This window comes from Saccopteryx bilineata, chromosome 9 (assembly GCF_036850765.1).
Source record: "Saccopteryx bilineata isolate mSacBil1 chromosome 9, mSacBil1_pri_phased_curated, whole genome shotgun sequence".
NCBI classification, from domain to species: Eukaryota; Metazoa; Chordata; class Mammalia; order Chiroptera; family Emballonuridae; genus Saccopteryx; species Saccopteryx bilineata.
Genome location: NC_089498.1, coordinates 41,855,981 through 41,879,136, shown reverse-complemented (window position 1 = coordinate 41,879,136; position 23,156 = coordinate 41,855,981). Strand labels below are relative to the sequence as shown.

The following is a 23,156-nucleotide window of genomic DNA, read 5'->3' as shown; positions in this document are numbered from 1 at the left end:
AAAGCAATCACTGGGGGGCTACAGCAGACCGAGTGACCCCTTGCTCGAGCCAGCAACCTTGGGCTCAAGCTGGTAAGCTTTGCTCAAACCAGATGAGCCCGCGCTCAAGCCGGTGACCTGGGGTTTCGAACCTGGGTCCTCCGCGTCCAACGCCCCCATCCACTGCACCACTGCCTGGTCAGGCATGCCTATCGACTTTTAGTGCTCAAATCTCAGACGGATTCTGTTCTAGAACAGGGCCATGTTCCCTCAGGTCCCCCAGGGCAGGGCCTTGTCCTCTTCAGTCCCCCACAGAGCAGCAGCATATCTACTTAGACCAGCTCCCTCCGGCCCTGGGTGAGCTGTGTCCTCTCAGATCCAGGACATGATGGTGTCTACTCAGAACCCCGGCAGGGGGCCATGTTCTCTGAGTCCCAGAACTTTATAAAACACGTGTACAGTACACGCTTCAGCTAACAGTCACAAAGAAAAATGTACAGTCATAGCCCTGTAACTGCATACATTTCTAACAAAGTCATTTCTAAACATGAGTCAAATCTCCAATGACATCTCCGACGGGATGGGTTGGGCGGCGCAGCCACATGCAGACATTTGGAAAAACTGCATGGAGCTCTCTGCAAACGAGACATGGGACTGGGGTGCTCTGATGGACGAAGCAGTGGTGGGGATCAACCATGCTAACAAGTTTGGGTGCAGGGAGTGATGCTCGGGGCATTTTCCAAGAGTATCAGTTATTCCAAGGTGTTTTCTTGTGTCTGTTTACATTTTAGGAGATTGGGGCCTTGTAGTTGAAGGGTAAAACATAATTTTTGCCGTTAAAAGTTATGGAAACTGGGCACTGGATGAGACTTGCCCTGAAGAGCATCTGGTTTTCAGCAACAGGTAGGCAAGCCTAGGCAAAAAGGGTCTTAATTTCTCATAGTTTAGAGGCAGCAGCACCCCCTGGTGGCCAGTGTCCACCCCAAGATGAGCAGAGGCTAGAGAACAGAGCGGGTGCCAGAAGCCGGGACCCAACCTCCAGCCTGGAGAAGAGGCAGGGGTCTCGGGCTGTGCTCACGGGGACTGTTGCTCCTGTCTCCATCCTGAAGAGTCCTGTTTCCTGTGTTGGCCCAAGGCGGATGTCTTTTTATTTTTCTTATTGGGCATCTACGTTCATTTTTTTTTCTGGAAATAACGCATTTTCCTTTGGAGAACCCCCATACTCATGTAATGTTTGAGGATCAAACCTCTCCCACTCGCCTCATGTGTCAGGTGCACAGTAATTTGATGAGGGATGAGCCTGTGATCCAAATCTGTCCAGTGAGAGGCAGGCCCGGATCTCTTTTTTGCAATAACTATTGGAAAGGAAGCATTCACTTCCCACTGGGGCTAGGTGGTCCATGGCATATAAGTCCAGAGTTTGGGTGAGTGGGGGCGGGAGCATCTCCATCTCTGCTTGATGGGAAGCTGCTTGGAAGTAAACCTCAAAAAAAAAAAAAAATTGAGCAGCTGGATCCAGCAGTATCTGAAGCCAGACGCTTCAGGGCAGTTCCTGTTAAGTGAACCAATTCTTTTCTGCAGAGCCTGTGAAAATTACAGGATACGGTCCCTGCCTGATTTGTTCTAGGTTCTAATTCCTCATTTCCTACACCCCCCCCCCCCAATGTCCTCATTGCTTCTTATATTTGCACTCAGAGGCCACATTAATCAAAACCATCTTTATTATTTAAAGAGCAGCCTGTCATCAGGGATACCTAGTGGGGGTCCCAGATGGCAGAACAATATTTACATGGGGGTCAGAAAGGCGAGGCTTGGGTGGTCCCAGGGGTGAGTGGGCCTGCCACTGTGGACGACAGGATCCCGGAAGGAGGGTATCCTTGGACCTATGGGAAGGGCCCAAGAAGAAAAATGTTCCATCCCAGGCCCCGGGTGGATCTCATCACGTGGGGCTGAGGCCACCTAGGTCAGCTCGGGCCCCGGAGGCATTTGTAGCAAGGAGAAGCATTTGGTCAGAGCTGAGTCACCATGCCACTGGCTTCTGAGTGAATCTGGAGAAAGACAATTGGGGGTTTCAGAGGTCTGACCAGCTTCCCTGAAAGTCCCACTATTAACCTCCTCTCCCCAGAAGCTGTTTGAAAGACATCTGTTCCACAGGGTGTCTCTTCTAGGCACTGAGCTAAGGTCTCCGGAAAACCTCTGCCTCCCTTTCCCCCATTAAGAGTCCCAGACTTCCCCTCTGGCTTCATCTGGGCCCCGTGTTCACCTTTATGGCCTGGAAGATCCATTCCCGGAAGTCACTGACTTTGGTGTAGACGCCTGGCTTCTGAGCCAGGGCACAGCCAGTGCCCCAGCTCACGATGCCACACAGCCGCCAACGTGGGGTCCGAGAGATGCTATCCTCACACACGAAGGGGCCACCACTGTCGCCCTGGTAGGGGAAGAAGTGGCCTGGCTGGAGCCCTCTGGCCCTGAGACAGGGAGCCTGACCACCCACTGCCTCGTGTCTCCATGTCTGGAGTGGCAGGGCCAGGGGTGCCCCCCACAACCCCTCACCTGGCAAGCATCAGTGCCACCCTCAGTGTAGCCAGCACAGAACATCTTGGGCTTGATCTGGTTCCCATAGAAGTCAGGGCCGTTGCAGACATCATTGCTGATTATGGGGACTCGGGCCTCCTGGAGTACCCCAGCCTGTTGGCCTGGGGGTGTGTGGGCAAGGCTGGCGAGAGCTGGGGAGCAGGTACACCCCCTTCCCTCCTGGTGCCCACCCCAGGTTCCTCAATGTTTCTATAGCCTAAGGCCAAGAGGCATTCAACTTGCCAGACTGCCCTTTCCCAGCCCAGGTCAGAGTCTCCCTGAAGGTGGCTTCCCAGGCAGAGGACGGTACTTACCATAGTACTGCGTGTTGCCCCAGCCGGTCACCGTACAAATCTTGCCATCCACCAGGGCCTGGCCGGCAGCTGGGAGGCACACGGGCTGGATGTATTCTGTGAGAGAGACCGTGCTGGTCTAGCCCCACCTGGAACCAGTGCCCAGCTGCCTCCAGTGCCCCGGCACACCCTTTCCTCTGTTCTTTTATAACAACCAGAGTAGAAGTTGCTGTCTATTGAGAGCTTACTCTGTATGAAGTACCTTCCTGTGTCAGTTCCTTTAATCTCCCATCAGCCCAGGGCCGAAGGGGTGACTACTCACCCATTTTACAGAGGGGGAAAGAGGCCAAGTCACTTGTCCAAAGTCTCATAATGAGTCAATGGCAATACCAAAATCTGAACCCAGACTGCCCAATTCCCAGGCCTGTGTTCTTAACCACGGCCCACAGCGCTGCGCCCCACATAGAGGTTGCCTTTATGAGAAATAAAAAAGACACCCTTATCTTGAAATACTTGGCTTCTACCTGTCAGAAAATCATAATAAATACATAGGTCTACACCAGCTGCAGTGAGAACGGCCCCCCTGAGATATGATGTCCTTGTGCACAACCCATGAGGCAGTCCAGGCAGCTCTGCCTGCAGCCTGCTGGTGACATCACCCGTCTGAGCCTCAGAGCGCTCAGGTGCAAAATGGAAGTAATTATTTCCTCCCGAGGTTGTAGCAAGAAATTGGTGAAACATTGAGTAGCATGCCTAGCTAATAAAAAATGCTCACGTCACTAGTAATAGTAATAAACAGTGACAACAGGAATGACCACTACCAGTAACCGAGGGCTCACTATGTGCTGGCATCGCTCTAAGCTCTTCACTCATCTTCACCTTTTAAATCGTCTCAATAATCCAAGGAAGTCATTTTACAGATGGGGTCAGCTGTGGCACACAGAGGTAAAGCCACACACCCCAGATCACACAGCTGGCAAGTCTCTGCCTCCCACACTGAAGCTGTTACCCCTCAGCCGTGTGTCTCAAACCCAAGCTGCTCCCGCCCCACCTGCTGTGCGTCACGGGCACTTCCTTTGTTCAGTGTTGTTAACCCCTCACTCTCTCCACATAAGAGGACACTTTGTTTTGATCACCTCCTTAAATGAAAAAACCAGTAGCATGAATCATTGAATAGAAAATAACCATAGAACCAAGTAAAATGCCAACCACAAAATGGTTCTGGCTTCCGTGGCCGTACAGTCCAGCGCCAGAAAGCGCGGGCTTAAATCCTTGCTATTTGCCAGCTGTGAGAATTTGAGACACTATGTACCTTATCGTTGTTGGGACAGTCACCCTTGTGGAAGACAGGATCATAGAGGACCCGTCCTCCCAGGCTGCGGTGAGAACTAAATGAGCACGTGCGCCGGACGCTGTGAGCAGTGCCTGACACCCAGAGGGTGCTGTGCAAGTGTTGGTGTTCATTACTCTCATCACTAGAATGTTATTTTATTGTATTATGTCATTATGATGATCAGACTGTTGCCTGCTGGGGGAGTCGTCGTCATCACTATTATGGCTTTGCTATCATCATCATCATCACCATGATGATTACTGTTATAAAATAAATAACTGAAGCCCACAGCCTGCTCTCTGCCCACCAGGTGTGCCTGGAGAAGTGTCAGAGACAGGCTGGCACCCACGTGAGTCCTTCTCATTGAAGGCAAGGGAATGCCCTGAACTGCTGCAGAGGGAGTAACTCTTAACTGCCTGATTCATTCATATATTTAAAACACTATTTTTTATTTCATTTGATTATTATTATTATTATTTTTGGTAATAGCTTTTCATGACATAATTCATATACCATACAATTCACCCACTTAGGGTATACAAGTCAGCCGTTTTTAGTGGGTTCACAGACAGATGCTGAGTAGCATAGCAGGCATCAGGAAGGTGTGTCACCATCACAATCAATTTTAGAACATTTTCATCACCTCAAAAGAAACTCTGTGTCCTTACCTATCACCCCCTAATATTCCCACCCCCACCCCACCCCTTGTAACCACTAATCTGCTTTCTTTCTCTACAGATGTGCCTATTCTGGACAGTCCATAAATAGAATCATATAGTAGCCTTTTGTATCTTTTTTGTTTTTTTTGACAGAGACAGAGAGAGAGTCAGAGAGAGAAAGAGAGACAGGGACAGACAGGCAGGAAGGGAGAGAGATGAAAAACATCAATTCTTCCTTGCGGCTCCTTAGTTGTTTATTGATTACTTTCTCATATGTGCCTTGACGGGGGGGGGGGGGGGCGGGGGGAGGCTACAGCAGAGCAAGTGACCCCTTGCTTAAGCCAGCGATCTTGGGCTCAAGCAAGCGAACTTGGGCTTCAAGCCAGTGACCATGGGTCATGTCTATGATCCCACGCTCAAGCCATCGACGCCTTGCTAAAGCTGGTGTGCCCATGTTCAAACTGGCGACCTTGGGGTTTTGAATCTGCGTCCTCCACGTCCCAGTCTGATTCTCTATTCACTGCGCCGCCGCCTGGTCAGACTGTATTTTTTTTTTCTTAGCATAATGTTTTCAAAGGGCATCCATTGTGTATCATGAATCAGTATTTCCTTCCCTTCTTTGCCCAAATATTATTCTATTGTATGGATCAACCATTTTTTTTTCTATTTTTCTGAAGCTGGAAATGGGGAGGCAGTCAGACAGACTCCCGCATGCGCCCGACCAGGATCCACCCGGCACGCCCACCAGGGGGTGATGCTCTGCCCATCTGGGGCGGCCCTCTGTCCCGACCAGAGCCATTCTAGTGCCTGAGGTGGAGGCCACAGAGCCATCCCCAGCGCCCGGGCCATCTTTTGCTCCAATGGAGCCTAGGCTGCGGGAGGGGAAGAGAGAGACAGTGAGGAAGGAGGGGGAGGAGTGGAGAATCAGATGGGCACCTCTCCTGTGTGTCCTGGCGGGGAATCGAACCCAGGACTTCCGCACGCCAGGCCGATGCTCTACCACTGAGCCAACCGGCCAGGGCTTGGATCAACCATATTTGTATTCATTTTTCGAAGGATAGATATCTTGGTTGTTTTCATCTTTTGACTATTGTGAAAAATGCTCCTGTGAATGTGTACAAGTTCCTGTATGGAGACGTGTTTTCATTTCTTTTGGGTGAACCATCTGGGAGCAGAATTGCTGAGTCACATGGTAACTCCATGTTTTACTTTTTGTGGAACTGTCAGACCTTTCAAAGCAGCTACATTAATCATCCCTACTTGATGGATGCCTACATGTGTCCCTCAAGAGTGTTTCCCAGCCCTGGCCAGTTGGCTCAGTGGTAGAGCGTCAGCCTGGCGTGCAGTAGTCCCGGGTTCGATTCCCGGCCAGGGCACACAGGAGAAGCGCCCATCTACTTCTCCACCTCTCCCCCTCTCCTTCCTCTCTGTCTCTCTCTTTTCCCCTCCCGCATACAAGGCTCCATTGGAGCAAAGTTGGCCGGGGTGCTGGGGATGGCTCCACGGCCTCTGCCTCAGGCGCTAGAATGACTCTGGTTGCGACAGAGCAACGCCCCAGATGGGCAGAGCATCGCCCCCTGGTGGGCATGCTGGGTGGATCCCAGTCAGGCGCATGCGGGAGTCTGTCTGACTGCCTCCCCTTTTCCAACTTCAGAAAAAAAAAAAAAGAGTGTTTCCCTTATCACCATCACTCCTAGGCCCTTGGCCCCTCCTCTGGTCTCTCAGCTTTTGGAGTTCTCAGGCCAAGGCTCAGCCCTCAGACTTACCTGTGAGGGGCAGAGGGCTGGAGAGGTGGACCAGAGCAATATCATTGCTGTTCTCCTCACTGTTAGGATCTCGAAAGGGGAGATAGCCCCCATGGTAGATGACTGCCTGAACGCCCAGCTGCAGGCCATTGGGTGAGGCCTGGGCAACAGCACCAGCAAACACGCGCCATCGTGACAGGACCCGGTTCCGCCTGCCAGGGAACAGGAGGGGAGGGTGGCAGCCTGCCTGGGCACAGCCTCCCCGCCTCACTGCCATCTGCCACCCTCCTTAGCACTGTGAGGGCCACTTACTCAGGGAAGCAGTGGGCAGCTGTCAGCACCCAGTCTCCGGAGAGCAGGGACCCCCCACAGAGATGTGCTCCATCATAGCGAAGACTGACTTGCCATGGCCACTTGCCCAGGCTGGTGTCCTGGCCTCCCACAATGCGGTCTACAGGCAGCTTCCTCCGGCCACAGTCTGTGGGAGAGGGACCGTCACGGGGAACAGGGGAGCCTGGAGCCCTAGCGGCCGGCCCTGTACTAGGGGGTCTGTGAGAACAGGCGCACTCTGGGGAGTGAGGGGCATGATGGGACCTGAGGGGTTTGAGGGAACGTGGGCCCATCCTGGGGGAGTGTGAGAGGACACAGCCTTGTCCTTGGACGATCTAAGAGGATGTGGCCCTGCTCAAGGGTGTCTGATGGGACAAGGCCTTGCCCTGGGCTATCTGAAGTTGACACAGCCCCATCCTTGGGGGACATGGCCCTAGTCTTGTTTAAGGAAGAGGGTTAGAGTTTCAGGTCTCACCTTGGCAGATAGTAGCCAGGAAGCGGCCTCTGGGACAGTCACTGTGAGGGAGACAAGGACGGAGACAGGAACAAAAAGAGAGGCCAATTCAGACAGATAGAAGACAAATGAGGAAGAGCGGGCAGGGCAGCTTAGGAGCCACGGGGCCGGGTCTGTGCTCCACCCACTGCCCTCCTCACCACACGGAGATGACCTCGAGTAGCCTCCGGGCGTGGGGCAGCCTTCCCTCGTCCACACAGAAGAAGCCTGACGTGCCGTTGGCACCCGCTGTCCGCACATCCAGCTCCGAGTGGGCCAGTGCCCTGGGCAGGGCAGGAGTCAGGCCTGCTCCTCCCACCCTCCCACTGCCACCCTCCAAGGAGCACACCGGTACCTGAGGAAGCCCATCTCCTCACAGCCGAGTCCCGCCACCCTGGCGTTGGAGCGCGAGGAGCACAGCAGCCGCCATGTGCCCTCTGTCTCATCAAACACTGCGAGCCGAGCGTCTGCTGGGCTGACCTGCACTGCAGGGACACAGGAAGGCCACACAGGTCACCTTCTTGCCCCAGCCCCTCCTGGCTGATTTCCGGCCGTGTGGTTCTGCCCAGAGTCCTGGTAGGGCCGATCAGATCACCCCATGCCCCCCCCCCCCCCATACTCAGGATTGTGTCTGGAAGAGCACAACACTAAAGTCAGACAAGGAACAGTGGCCCTGGGACTTTGGCTGGCCCTGCTGGCACCAGGGAACTGCCTCTTTCCACAGGGATTCCTAAGCTGTTGTAAGTCTGGGACTTTGCTGTAACATCTGGAAAAAGAGGGAAACTATTTCAACCAATCTCCCAAGAGAATGGTGTATGAGACTGGATCTGCTGAGGCCATCTTTGTCCCCATGAGGGGAAAAATAAGCAACATGGAGGAAAACCAAGATATTTCTAATAACAGTTTTAAAGCCCCTTGATGAAGCCAGGCTTGAATAACCCCAGAACTGTTGGTTAAGTGAGGTGATCGTTTCCTTTTTCATTTAGCCAGTTGTTTTTTTATCTTTTGCCATCTGAGGACCTTTGACTAATACATCAGGTTGCCAAAGTATTTCAATACTGTATATATCTCATAGTCTTAAATATAGAAAAGGAGGAAAAGATAGCTATCTTTTCTGCAGGACTTGTCAGATCCTAGAATTTTTTTTTTTTTAAATAGAGACAGAGGGAGAGTCAGAGAGAGGGATAGACAGGGACAGACAGACAGGAATGGAGAGAGATGAGAAGCATCAATCATTAGTTTTTCGTTGCAACACCTTAGTTGTTCATTGATTGCTTTCTCATATGTGCCTTGACCGTGGGGCTACAGCAGACCGAGTAATTCCTTGCTCAAGCCAGCGACCTTGGGTCCAAGCTGGTGAGCTTTGCTCAAACCAGATGAGCCCACACTCAAGCTGGCGACCTCGGGGTCTCGAACCTGGGTCTTCCACATCCCAGTCCGATGCTCTATCCACTGCGCCACTGCCTGGTCAGGCAGATCCTTGAATATATTAAAGTACATGATAATGCTCCAGGCAGAGCATTCATTCATTCATTCATTCATTCATTCAACAAACAACTAAGCATCAACTAGACACATACTTCATGCCCAGTCCTGTGAGGGGTGATGTTGGGTACACCAAGATGACTAAGACAGCCTTCATTACACCAAAGTCTGAGGTGAGGGAAACAGACAATAAAAAAGTCACCCAACCGAGCACATCCTCACAAACCAAGAAGGGGCAGGACAGAGATATACAGGGAGGTTGGAGAGAGCTTATGAGAGATTTCCCCTGTCCGAACCTGGTGGTGTTGAAAACTAATGTCCCCTCAGCTCCTCATAAGCTGTTCCCCACACATGGCCAGAGGCCCCTTGTTCACCCCTAAGCCAGGTCATAGCCCTTAGTCTTACTTATTCATATTCACCAAACACTCAGTCCATGCCAGGTCTAGTTTAGGCAATGATAAGTCCAACGAAATCCCTGCTCTGTGGTGTTCCAAGACTAAAAGGTGACATGGGTAACAAAAGGGACAAATAAGAAGAATAGATCATGTGTCATAAAATAAGGGGCCAGGGAGACATATCGAGTGTGACACAGTTGGGGTGCTGGTGTGAGTGGTAAGGTGGAGGTGAGGTTGCGATTTCAGTAGCTGGGAAGAGAAAGCTTCCCTGAGAAGTAGTAAGTAAGCAAACAAAGAGCTGAAAGCCTTGAGAGAGAGAGAGGTGTGAAGATATGTGAGGGAACAGAGAACTAGACCAAGGTAACTGCAAGTGCAAAGATCCCAAGGCTGGGACTGGGGGTGAGGAGTAGCAAGGAGGCTGGAGCAGAGTGCGAGAGGGGGCGATGAGGCAGGAGACAGACTGGATCAACACTAAGACTTCGCTTTTACCAGGACTGACATGCTTCTGGGGAGGCTCTGAACCCTGACCTCATTCAGGGGTTCACAGGCTCCCTCTGGCTGCGTGTGAGAAACAGACTGTGGGGGTGGGAACAGGAACAGGAGACCAGGGAGGAGGCGGCCATGATGTCCAGGACAGAGAGGATGGGGGCTGGGCAAAGGTGGGGCAGTGAAGGGGGAAAGGATTTAGATTCTAGACAGATTTTGTGGGTGGAGTCCACAGGATATGGGGATAGATTGGATGAGGGAAAGAAAGAGGGTAAGGACACTGCAAGGTGTCTGGCCTGAACCACTAGAAGGACAAAGCTGCCATTGACAGGGATAGGGAAGATGGCGAAGGTAGGTTTGGGGGAAGATGAGCTGTGAGCCTCTCCTTTTCTCCAGGGCTTCCTGCATGGCTGTGTTCTGAGAGCACATTCTGGGAAACTGATTCTGGTGTAGGCACTTTTGCATCCTCTCAGAAAAAACCTGGTGAGGCCACACCCAAGCTGAGCAGTCTTCCCAAAGCCCGCAGATCTGGACAAGAACTTACAGGAAGCACCCTGTCTTGCTGAGGACCTACTGTGTGCCAGTGCTATGCTACATGCTCTCTCTGCCACTGTCAACCGAGGCCTCACCATACCTCCAAGACCACAAAGATCATCCCCATTTTCCAGATGGGGAAGCTGAAGCTTGGAGAGATGGCGTGACTTGCCCAACATCACCATGTGAGTGACAGGCAGAGAGAGGATATCTATTTATCTTTGTGTGTGTGTGTGTGTGTGTGTGTGTGTGTGTGTGTGGCAGAGACAGACAGAGTCAGAGAGAGGAACAGATAGGGACAGACAGGAAGGGAGAGAGATGAGAAACATCAATTCTTTGTTGTGGCTCCTTAGTTGTTCATTGATTGATTTCTTATATGTGCCTTGACCAGGGACTACAGCAGACTGAGTGATCCCTTGCTCGAGCCAGCAACCTTGGGCTCAAGCTGGTGAGCCTTGCTCAAACCAGATGAGCCCGCGCTCAAGCTGGCGACCTCGGGGTCTTGAACTTGGGTCCTCCACATCCCAGTCTGATGCTCTATCCACTATGCCACCACCTGGTCAGGCTATTTAGCTTTTAATGTTGCCCTACACAGCCTCTTGGGCAACTTTCCCTTCTAAAGGTGAAACAATAACAGCACAGTAATAATAACACTGGCTACATTTTCTGGAGATGCCAATGAGCTGGCCCCATGTTATGTGTCATATCTGGAGATTCTTTGAATTCCAATACCATCTTGGGAGCTAGAGACCATTCCTATGCCCATCCTACTGATGAAGAAACTGAGCCTCAGAAAAGGATGTACTTGCCGAGGGGCCTAAAAACTGGCAAAGCCAGGATTTATATCCAGGCCTGCTGACCTGCATGCACTTTGCTCCTTCCGAGGGTCTCACAGAGACCCTTACTTGTCCCCACCATGAATATACTCACCCACAGCCCAGACTAAGAGCCTCCTGACTGATAAGAAAAGATGCAATACTGCCATTCACGACAACATGGGTGGGGCTAGAGAGTTCCAAAGTAAGTCAGATGGAAAGTCAAGACCATATGATTTCACTCAGATGTGAAGTAAAAAACTAAAAGCAACAGATGAACAAATAAGAAACAAAGAAAAGCTCACAGACAACACTGTGGCGGTTCCCAGAGGAAGGGGGCGGGGCAGTAGTAAAGGAGGTCAAATACATGGCCACAGCAGCTTCCACTTTGGGTGGTGAATACAGATGATGTATTATGGAAATGTACACTTGAAACCTGTATAGTTTTCTTAACCAACATCACCTCAATACATTTAATTAAAAATTAAAAACAAAAAACAAACTTTCAGGCCGGCTTGCCTTGAACATGACCATAGCTTTGGGGTGGAGGCAGAGGGCACCTGGCACCTCTGTCGAATGACACCCACCACCTCCTGAGTCCCCAGACCAAGAATTGGGATTTGAAACACTAACCAGTTTGGGGGTGAAATCTTATTTCCGCAAAGTATGAAGTGTTAGGAAAACATGGTCACTTTTATGAGTGTGTTTTGGGGAAGATGGAGGGGGAGGGAATATAAAATGCCCCTTCTATTTTTAAAGCCACATTCTGTTCTATTATTTCTCACTTTTGAACTCTTTATTCTTATTTGTGTTATTCTAAGCAATGCAAACTGTGTTCTGGGTCACCTGGTTTGCTGACCAAGTTGTCTGATATATTTGGAAGTGTGACAACTTTAGAAAAGTGAGATAGAAATATAGTTTTGGGTTTTGGGTGGTTGTTTGTTTGTTTGTTTTTATAGCAATTTCCCAACACTTTGGAAAAATCCAAGTATAGCTGAAAGGTAAGGGTGCCGACGCTGGCCAGCCAGGTTGGAGCTGTGGCCCGGTTACCTTTCTTCCAGTGGAAGCCCAGGACAAGTTAGTTCATCTCGGCTACCTGTCTTCATTGTAATTCATTAAGCGTAGATTTCCTGAGCACCTGTTATATTCAGGACACTGTCTAGGGCAGTAAAAGAAAAAATGGCCCTGCCTTCCTAAAATTTACCGGAGTAAATAATCCACGGCAAACGTGAGGAGAGTTTTACCCAAGACAGCGAGGATGGCCCATGGGCTTGTGGGGGAGCACTGAGTCTGGGGGTGCAGGGAAGGCCTTGCTCAGGAAAGTCAGAGCCTGCAGGGTGAGACTCAAAAGCCAACGGTTTCCAGGTCAACTACGAGCCAAGTACTGCATGGATCATCACGTCCTCTACTCCTCACCCACAGCTGACAGGTGAGGACATCAGGATGCAGAGGGCAGGACTGTGGAAGGCCCCAGCTCGGCAGTGACACTGCTGAACCCCGGAACTGCCTCTAGGTGTGAGCTGGAAAGAGGTGGGTGAACAAAGGCTGTGGTGCCAGGAGAGCCCTTCGGGGGGTGAGCGCCCGGAGCAAGCGTGAGGTGAGGGTGGGGAGGGCCTTCGCCCTGCTAGCCATTGAAATTTTAGTCCATGGCGGTGGGCAGCCATGGAGGGGCTTTTGACAGGGGTATGGCTCCTCTGCCCTGCCACTTACATGACAGGTGGTCTTGGGTAAGTCAGTGCACTTCACTGGGCCCCAGTTTCCCCTATCTGCATATCGGTGGTGATGGTGATAGCCCCGACTCCACAGGGCTGTTGTGCAAAGGCCAGAGCCCGGGCCCAGTAGGGGCGAGCCCTAGCTGTTTCTTGAAAAACCATAGTATGTAGCAGTTCTGCACAAAGCTGGGTCCAGGCTACCTGGGCTCAGATCCCAGACCTGCTGCATACCAGCTCTGTGACCTGCAGCAAATTGCTTCGCCTTTCTGTGCCTCAGTTTCCCCATATTAAAATGGGCTGTTGTGCCCTGGTCAGGTAGCTCAGTTGATTAGAGCATCATCCCAATACACTAAGGTTGTGGGTTTGATCCCTGGTCAGGTCACATACAGGAATCAACCAATGAATGTATATAAATAAGTGAAACAACAAGTGGATGTTTTTCCCCTTTTCTTTCTTTCTCCTTTCCTCTCTCTCTAAAACCAATAAATTTTTAAAAAGTGGGCTGTTGTGAGGATTTCATAAATACCTGTGAAGCCCAAGGTCTGTGCCTGGTACATGAAAATGATCTATAAGTGCCGGCTATCGTGACTAACTAATACTGATGTTGGCTTCCCTTGTTGGATTTTCATTTCTTCTTTAATGTAAGCTGAGTCCTTTATGGAACAAGATGAGGCTCATGAAAGTGAAAAGCACAGGCCAATACCCCACTTCCCCTTCCTTTATACTGTCCTGGACCACAGAATGGCAGCTTGGACTTGTCATCTGGGACAATCCATTCATTCATCCCACAGTGAGCTTCTGCGTCTACTTCTCAGTGTGGCCACTCTCTCCTGCCTGCTGCAGACACATCTCTATCAGGCAAGTCTAAGAGCTATTCCTGGTCCCATCTTTGGCCATCTCTGGTCCTCACTTTCCACACCTGTGAATGAGGATAATAGAAGCTACTTCGTAGGGGAGATAGAAGGGTTCACTGATTTCATATGGTGCCTCTCAGACATGTTTTGACTGCACCCTGAAGTAAGAAAGTTTTAACTTATGATGTGGCCCTGAACTTCTGTTTTCTGAGGCAAATCATCCAATGGCTCTAAGCCTCAGTTACCCCATCTTTAAAATCGAGAGACTGGCCCTGGCTGGTTGGCTCAGTAGATAGAGCATCAGCTCCATATACAGACATCCTGGATTTCATCCCTGGTTAGGGCACACAAGAGAAGCGACCATCTGCTTCTCTTCCCCTCCCTCTTCTGCTTCTCTCCCTCTTCTCCTCCCACAGCCAGTGGCTTGATAGGTTCAAGCATTGGTCCCAGGTGCTAAGGATAGCTCGGTTGGTCTGAGTGTCAGCCTCAGGCACTAAAAATAGCTCAGTTGATTCGAGCATCAGCCCCAGACAGGGGTTGCCGAGTGGATCCCCATCAGGGTGCATGCGGGAGTCTGTCTCACTATCTCCCCTCTCTCACTTAAAGAAAAAAGAAAATCAAGAGACTAACAGTCCCACCCTCATAAAACCAAAAGATTAACAAGAGTTTTTCTTACTGAGAGAGATGCACTCGAATATTTTCTAGTCTAATCTATTTCATACTTTTCAAAATATGTTTTCCAACTCACGAATTTAACTTGATGATGCATTAATAGGTAACACATTTAGAGTCTGCAAAGCACTGAGTTAGACAAGTGAACTGCTTAGAGCAGCAGCTGGTGCAGAGCAAGCACTCAGCATGAGTGCACTACTAGCCTTTCTTCATGCATTCATGCATTCATTCCAAAAATCCTTCCATTGAGCTCCCACCAGGAGCAGGTTTCCTCCAGGGCCTCCCCAGAGGGTCCCAGCTTGCTTTACTCACCTGGGTACAGTGGCTCCTGATCACTCCTGAGTAGAACAGTCACTGCAGAGAAGGCAGAGGTGAGGGCAGGTAGGCTAGGGCCGCAGGGGACAGGGGAGGGTAGAGGTGCAGGGGGCCACTCTCACCAATGGCCCAGGATGCTGCCCCGATGCCTGTCAGGAGCAGCAGGGTCCCCGCAGTGAGAGCAGCTACTTTGGGTCCGGAGCAATATGGCACAGTCCGGCCACCTGCAACAGACACCATGCTGGGGCCACTGCTAGGCCTGCCTTCATCCAGGCAGGGTCTGGGCAAAGGGCCAACTCTGCTCTGCCCCCAGGGCTAGCTTAGCACGTCTGAGCCTGCCATTCCCTGGTCCCCGTGTCCTGGGGCAGAGCAGCTGGCAGGGCTGTCCCTCCCCTGCAGCGGGACAGCCAGGTGTCCAGCTCCGGAGGGTTCCAGCTGGGAGGGGCGTGGCTGGGACAGCTGCCACCTTCCCTGCCTGCACTCCTGGCACTTACGGGATTTCTCCACCCCGATGACGATGACGCTGCGCTTTTGTAGCTCCCTAGTCGTGTCAGGCCATCTCTTCGCAGAGCCCTCACTCTGCTAACTTTCCCAGAGGTTCTTAGAGCCTCTTGGGGGCTATGACACCTGACTTTGCCCTTTTGGAAGCTCTCTTCTCTGCCGTTCGACATTTCCTCACTGCCTCATCTCTATCTGCTGTTCGAGACCCTCGGCCCCTGGGTACCCTGCCAAAACCAGACCTTTCCCACAGGACCCAGCTCCAAGGCCAAGTTTGCCCCTTGAGGTTGAGAACCTAAGTTTGCAAACTTGCCAGCCTCACTTAAAAGTACTGGCCTTCCTCACTCAGCTGAGCCTTTAGGCAGGTGACATCACCTCTTTGAGCCTCAGCTGACTTTTTTTTTTTTTTTTGACAGAGACAGAGAGATGGACAGATAGAGACAGACAGACAGGAAGGAGAGAGATGAGAAGCATCAATTCTTCGTTGCAGCTCCTTAGTTGTTCATTGATTGCTTTCTCATATGTGCCTTGACCGGGGGGCTCCAGCAGACCCCGGTGACCTCGTTTTCAAACCTGGGCCCTCCGCGTCTCAGTCGGACGCTCTATCCATTGCGCCACTGCCTGGTCAGACTACTTATCTTTTTAATGGGAATCTACCTAGCACTCACCTCCAAAAATAAGACATTTAAATAATAATAATAGACAAACTCTTATCAGATGCTTACTATGCACCAAGCACTGCTCTAAATGCATGAACTTCTTCATTGCTGATCATGGTTCTGATTCCGGTTTTTCATACAGGGAAAACTGAGGCTCGAGAGGAGTCACATGCCTGAAGTGACTCGGTCAGGAAGAGGCAGTGCTGAGTCCTGAACCCTGGGCAGACTTGGAGCTGGGGCCCTAATGTATAACCACTAAGCCAGGCTACCTCTCCCTGCGCTGTATCCCTGGCACATAGCAAGTTCTCAGTAAGTGTTTTTAAAATCATTAAGCTGTGTAGTCCTGGGCAAATTCCCTTCACCTCTCTGGGTCTCAGCCTTCTCGTCAGTAACATGGAGCTTTATTCGTTCATCGTTCTGTTGAGCATCTACTGTGTACCTGGCACCCTTCTAAGTTCTGGGGACACATCCCACACCAAGATGATTGAAATGATGGCTCTCACGGGGCTCACATTTTCATGTGTGTAAGGTGAGGGGGAGAATGAAACAAATAGGCAAGTAGATGAACTTGATAATTTCCAGATTGTGGCAAAGATTATGAAGAAAATAATGCATGTTGGGGGCAGTAGATGGCTTCTGTAGGGTGCTCAGGGAGGGCCTCCCTCAGAAGTGACTTCTGAGATGAGACCTGAGGGAACAGCACAGGTAAAGGCCTCGAGGCAAGAATAAGCATGAGAGGTTAGAGGACAAGAGAGGCCATCCATATGACCAGAATGGCATGCGCTTGGGGAAGGCAGTGGGACCAAGGCTGGGGCCAGCTAGGGAGGCCTGGTGACCTGAGTGAAAGACCCATTTTATTCCCAGGGCAACAGAGCCCCTGGGGATTAAAACCAACCCCTCTGTTAAGGATTTCGGGAGCAACAAAGAGCAAAGGCTACTGAAAGCCTTCAGCTGGACCTGGCCAGCACCTGACTGCTGTTGGCATCCGCAAGACACTCCCAGGGCTGCAAGAGATCCCACCATCTAATCTGTGCCGTGGCAGTGTGGCTGAGAGGCACAGGGCCAGGTAAGCACCTGGAGCAGAGGCGGAGTGTTTCAGGACCTTCCTGGATGGCCACTGTCTGGGTATCTTAAGAACCTGAGAACCCAGTAGTCCCGGTCAAGGCAGGAGAGAACACTACCTCCCTCTAAGTGGGCCGGGCCAGCCCAGCCCAGCCCCAGCTGGCAGACCCTTCCCTGCCTCAAGAGGGCCTCTCAAGCCCAGCTCCCAATTCTGTACCCAAGCATTCTCCCAGTTCTAGTGGGAGGTCTTGGCTCCCTGTGGCCGTCAGTCTGGTCCCGATTCCTTTGTTTTCAGTTGTGCTCCACTACTCAGCCCAGCCTAGAGGCTCTGGTATGTCTGGTAGGGTAGAAAGCACTGCCCATGTCTCTTAGGGTGACAGGAAGAAACTCCTTCCGTGCCTTCTGCTTCAGAAGCCCTTGAGCAACCCCAAAACATCTGTCTCTAGTGGGACAGGAAGCGTCCTCTCTCTGTGAGAGGCCCATCTTTTCTTTTTTTTAAAAAAAATTTACTGTATTAACATGGATTCAAGTGTTCCACTGAATATAATACCCTCACCTCCACCCCCATGTCCCTATTTACACCCCCTTTGTCCCCTCCCCCTAATTCCCTCCCCCCTTCCCTCTGGGATTTGCTATCCTGTTATCTGTATCTCTGTGTTATGTATATATAATTTCACTAATCCCATCACCTTCTCTGATCCCATCCCCTCCTCCCCCTTCCCTCTGACTGCTGTCCCTCTGCTCCCTGTGACTCAGCCTCTGCCTCTATTCTGTCCCTCAGTTTATTTGGTTCATTAGATTCCACATATAAGTGAGGTCACATGATATTTGTCTTTCTCTGCCTGGCTTATTTCACTTAGCATAATAACCTCCAGGTCCATCCATGCCATCACAAAAGATTTCCTTTTTCACAGCCGTGTGGTATTCCATTATGTACATATATGTACCACAGTTTTTAATCCACTCATCGACTGATGGACACTTGGGCTGTTTTCTATCTTGGCTATTGTAAGCAGTGCTGAGAGGCCCATCTTTGATGTCCCTCTTTGAGAATAGGGCCTTTGTCATCAGTAAGCCAGTTCCCATGCTGTCCCCCAGCTTCTCCCAGAGGCTCTGCTCTCTGCTCCCGCAGGGGCACTGGGCTGCCCTTTCCTTCTCACAGAATAGGTCTTCTGCTCCCACCATTTGGCTGCAAAACCCTCACAAGTGACGATTCTGGCCCCTTGTCTCTAAAACTCCACTCAACTGATGGCGTTGAGTCCCAGTCCCCCTCAGACCAAACTTCAACTTTCTGAATGAAAGTCCCTCGTTTAAATTCTGGGACAACCAGACGCCCTTCCTTCTAGTTCTCCAGCAGTACCTTCTCCATCTCCTGACCTATTCACTTTGAAATCTGAAATTCACGGAGTGGGCCATGGCCTTCTCCTCTTCCTGCCTCCTCACTTCCAAGTCTGTCCCACCTCCCTCCATAGCCTCAGTTTCCCTTTTCTGTCCCACTCCCTAGACTCTCCTACAGATCAGGGTCCTGCAGGCTCTTGGATGTCTACCCCTGGTATCCCCTAGGCCGTTCACACCCCCGGTCTCTTACTGGCCTCCATGCCTCCCCAAATCCCCAGGCCCTCATCAGAGGTGGATTAAGGTCAGTTGAGGCCCTGGGCATGGAAGAAAATATGGGGCCCGCTGTCATTAGAAAAAAGTGTGTCGCCTGACCAGGCGGTGGCGCAGTGGATAGAGCGTTGGACTGGGATGCGGAAAGACCCAGGTTCGAGACCCCGAGGTTGCCAGTTTGAATGCGGGCTCATCTGGTTTGAGAAAAAAAAAAAAAAAAAAAAAAAAAAAAGCTCACCAGTATGGACCCAACGTCACTGGCTTGAGCAAGGGGTCACTCGGTCTGCTGAAGGCCCACGGTCAAGGCACATATGAGAAAGCAATCAATGAACAACTAAGGTGTCGCAACGAAAAACTGATTGATGCTTCTCATCTCTCTTGTTCCTGTCTGTCCCTATCTATCCCTCTCTCTGACTCTCTGTCTCTGTAAAAAAAAAAAAAAAAAAAAAAAAAAAAAAAGAAAGAAAAGAAATAAGTGTGTCAAGTTGGGGTTTTACGGGGCCCTTCAGAGGTTGGGGCCCACGGCACACGCCCGGTACACCGCCGTTAAACCCGCCTCTGGCCCTGATCCTCAGTGATGCCTGCTCTTCAGGCCCCTCCCTCCCTTCAGAGCTTCCCAGCTCTACAGCTTGCAGGCCTCCTGAATGTCTCCCGTCCACCTTTTCCGCCCCTGGCCCCAGCCCCAGCCCCAGCCCCAGCTCCAGCCAACCCCGGGCTCAGGCCCTGCCCTCTCTGATCCAGCCTCTGCACAGCAGCCCGGGGGCTCTTGCTAACTAAGAAATCCAACCTCTTCCTCTTTACCTAGAACCCTCCATGACTCCGAATGTTCCCCAGGACAGTTTCTAAGGCCCTCAGCCCTGGGGTGCCAGCCACTCTAGGATACAAGCATGTGGTTAGAGATTTGAGGGTTGAACATGTTTCCCCAATCCCCAGACAGCCATGTGGGTCATTATCAGACACCTGAAAGAGCTTCCAAAAAGCAACCAAAACCACAGAACTTGCAGATACAAGTTAGAAAAGAGAAAAACAAAGATTAACCGCCAGCGCCATCTTGTGGAGAGACCCAGCACTGCAAAGGCATCCTCCTGCCCTTCATCAAAAGTAGTGGGAACAGACCCTGGTCCAGCCTGCACAGCTCATCACCCTCCTAGCTCCATTTTCACTGTACCTCCAGGAATACCCAAATTATCTATGTGCCACTGCGCCCGCAGCAGTTTGTCACCTCCCCCCCAACAGTGAGCTAGGCTCTTCTCTCTGCCTGGCACACCTTACCTACTCCTTCCTCAGCCCGAGTGTCAGTTCCGATATGCCCTCCTCCCAGTCTAAGTCCCCAGGAGCACCAAGGCCCTCGAGCTGGTGTGACACCAATCTGTGCAGCCACCGCAGCAGCAAGGCTCCCACAGCACACGCCAGCTTCTAACCCTGCCTTGTAGTTCCTTGAATCTTTGCAACTGCTCATGAGGAAGGTATCATTGTCCTCATCACCCTGGCTGATAGATGAGGATGAGGTCCAGAGAGGTACAGCCACCTGCCCCGGACTGCCCAGCAAGTACGCACAGAAGCACAGCCTTTTAGCATCTGGGTCCAGGTTCGACCACACCCTCCACCAAGACCGGGCCTGAGCTGTCTGAGGACGTGCTGAAGCCCCCTCTGCCTCAGTTCTGTCTGTACCCAGACCTGTCTCTGTCCATCCTTCCCGGCACACTCTGTTTTTCTTCACTGGCTCATTCACCCATAGCATCTAAGGGCTCAGGCTGGTTGGCTCAGGCCAGTTGACCTGGCATGCGGAAGTCCCAGGTTCAGTTCCAACCCTGGTGACTCCCTTCAGTTGGCTCCAGGAAGGAATCCTCCAGAAGGTGTTGGGCGCTCATGTCCACCTGCTCAGCAGGGATGCAGGGCCTTCTCCTGAGCCCCTGGGAACCTTGCTACACTCTGGGCCACGGCTGAGTGGTGGGGGTCTAAGCAGCTCACTGTGCTGGAGCCAAGGAGGCCCGTGATCTGCACGGATCATTCCAGAGACTCTCAGCACTTCCCGCCCTGAAACACTCACACCACACTGTGAGGTATGCATGAGTACCATCCCCATTTTACAGATGAAGCAAGTGAGACCCAGAGAGTTAGGTAGATCGCTTGCTTAGAGCCTCACAGCTAGAAAGTACTACGGCCAAGGACCAAACCCAGCTAGCCTGGTTCCAGGAAGAAGAGAGGGAGTCAGCTTAGCTGGGGAGGACAGGATGGGAAAGCTGCCCCTCCTTGGCCTCTCTAGATGGTTCCCAAGTCGAGAAGAGGTTGAGAGGTATCCAGGCTGTGGAAGCACTGCCTACGCACTGCCAAGAGCCCTGGAGTGCCAGCCACTCAGCAGTGGCTTCCTCCCGTCATCCTAGAGTGGCTTCTCTGCTCTCTCCTCCCTCTCCATCCATCTCGCTAAGTCCAAAGTCCTGCCCTTTTGACCACAATGCCAGGAGGTAGGAGAAATGTCTGGAATTGCTGGGGGTCTTGAATCCCTGGGATTCCAAGTCCGCCGACTTCTATCACTTCAGCTCTGGTGAATGGCGTGCATCTGACACGCTAAGCTCCCCGCCGTTGTCCTTGGTCCCAACCTCACGTAGGTCCGTAGCATTAGTTGTAGACACCACTGTACTTGGACCAGCCATGTAGGTAGCATTAGGATCCATGCTTGACCCAGGGGGGCGAGTGAAGCTCAGAAAAATGATGCCATTTGCATGAGACCACAGAACAAAAAAGTGGCAGAAACAGATTCAAGTGCAGGCCAACAGGTTCAACTCCAGAGTCAGTGTCCTTAACCGTGACAGCCAGTCTCCCCATCATAGCCCCAGGTGGAGGACAGGTCCAGGGGCAGCTGAGAAATCGCTGGGGAGTGAGGGGAAACTGAGGCAAGAAGCCAGGAAGGTCATGTGCGGTAGCAGGGAGGCAGACGGTGGCAGAGCCTCACAGAAACCTGGTTAATAGTTAATCAGGTAGAGGAGGCTTCAGAGGGGGTGGAGATGGGCCCAGGAGGAGTGCCAGAGAGAGGGGGCTCCAAGGGGGCGGAGGGTTGGGAAGAGAGCACAGAGGGAGGGGCGTCAGGCAGAGTCAAAGTCGGGGCTCAGGGAAAAGGGGCCTTACCTTCCTTCTCCGCCATGTCACAGCCTCTTGTTAATGATTCCCCGGCTGACCTCTTGGGCCGGGGCAGGACCTGTGGGGAGACCAGCGGGGAGGCAGGGCCTCGGGGAGCCCAGCCCAGCTCCAGGGCCCCCAGTCCCAGGCGCCCATCCAGGGAGGCTGGAGGACCTGATCCCTGGCCAGAGCATGCCATGATCACGGACGCAAATCAGGCTGGGTTCAAGGATGGGGTCACGAGTGTCTGACCAGTGGCCAGGGGACACCTGGATTTTCAGGGCTGGGGGTTCTAATGTCTCAGCCTGAGAGGAGGGTCTGAACTCCTAGGTTGATAGGGGGCTTGAAATCCTGAGTCCTGGGAAAAGAGGGCTTTGGGGGCCAGGACTCCATAATATGAGGTTGAGGGGTGTAGGGGCCAGACTCCTGGGTCTGAGGAAGAGACTGAGGCCTAATCTCTGAAAAGACGAGTGGGCTGCTCCAAGGTCCTTGGAGAGAAGTCAGAGCCCACTCTTGGGGCCCTGGGAGTCCCTCTATCGGGAGGTGAGCATTAGGTTGGGTGGGAATGAGGGCACTCCTGTTTTGGAGAATGAACTGAGGGCCCTGGTCCTTACCTGGGGTCCAGCAGGTGGGGGCAAAGCTGAGAGATGGTACCAGTTGAGGGTCAGTCTCCAGGCCTGGGCAGGAGCATGGTGGCCCCGCAGCAGCGCGGCCAGGAGGCAGAGGCGGCAGCGTGGGGCCTGCTAGGCCTGGCTGTCTCACCTGAGGAGGAGGGGGCTGGGCAAGGGGCGGGGAAAGGGGTGGGGAGGGGCGGGCAAAGGGATTGGCAGTGCCAGAGGCCACCTGGCTGGTGGGGCAGGGTTTGCAGGGGCTGGACCAGGCCAGCCCAGCCCAGCCACCTGCCTCCCTCTAGCCCGTGGGCCCAGGTGTGCCAGCCCGAGGGGAGGTGGGAGCAGGGTCAGTCTTGCCTGAGGGTGGGGTTTTGGGGAGACAGAACAGGCTGCGGGTGCTTACAGGACTAAAGGATGGGGATAGGAACCAGAGGGCCTCAGACAGAGTGCCCGAACTGCTACATTTCCTGCCTCCTGCTCAGCCCCCACCCCACCAGCTCAGGCCCAACTCCATGCCTGTCCGCCCTTGCCCCTTCCAGCGTCCCCTGTCCAGCTTCTGAACTAGGCGGTCCTGTCCCTGCCCCAGTTCCAGGCCCTGCCCCAGGCCCCTCTTCCAGACTCCTCCCTTGCCCCAACTTGCTCCAGCCTCTGTCCCTTCCCCAGTCCCCAGCCCAGCCTCTGTCTGCTTTGCCCTGCTCACCCTATCCCCCCCAGCCCGGTCAGCCTCCTCCCCCAGCTGCTTTCCTACAAGTCACGGGGGCTGGTTTGCTTTGGCAGCAGCCTCTCTGCCGCCTGCAGCAGTGACCTCTGGAGCCGGTAAAGTCCTAGATGGGGGGAAGGGGGCTTGGCCTGGAAAAGGCAGCACTGAGTGCTGAGGCCCAAGCCAAGTGGCCGGAAGTGTCCAGAGACAGATACATACACACTGTC

The 23,156-nt window shown here is 52.4% G+C and overlaps 1 protein-coding gene across 1 annotated transcript; it reads right to left on the bottom strand.

Annotated features, from left to right (window-relative positions):
* Nucleotides 1–1,682: 1,682 nt before the first annotated feature.
* Nucleotides 1,683–22,391, bottom strand: HPN (hepsin). The gene is made up of 13 exons (XM_066242742.1): nt 22,233–22,391; nt 21,628–21,697; nt 14,797–14,898; nt 14,672–14,713; nt 7,762–7,891; nt 7,568–7,690; nt 7,389–7,429; nt 6,896–7,061; nt 6,605–6,795; nt 2,868–2,963; nt 2,533–2,675; nt 2,243–2,407; nt 1,683–2,027 (listed from the first exon to the last, which is right to left on the bottom strand). The coding sequence occupies exons 2-13, from the start codon at nt 21,641–21,643 to the stop codon at nt 1,989–1,991; spliced, it is 1,254 nt and encodes a 417-aa protein (XP_066098839.1). The 5' UTR covers nt 21,644–21,697; nt 22,233–22,391; the 3' UTR covers nt 1,683–1,988.
* Nucleotides 22,392–23,156: the final 765 nt, after the last annotated feature.

Coding starts and splice junctions, on each gene's coding strand:
- HPN (XM_066242742.1), bottom strand. Junction 2,964..6,604: donor CAGCCCTCTGCCCCTCACAG/GTAAGTCTGAGG, acceptor TCTCTCTCACAG/AATACATCCAGCCCGTGTGC. Junction 2,676..2,867: donor GGGCAACACGCAGTACTATG/GTAAGTACCGTC, acceptor ACACACCCCCAG/GCCAACAGGCTGGGGTACTC.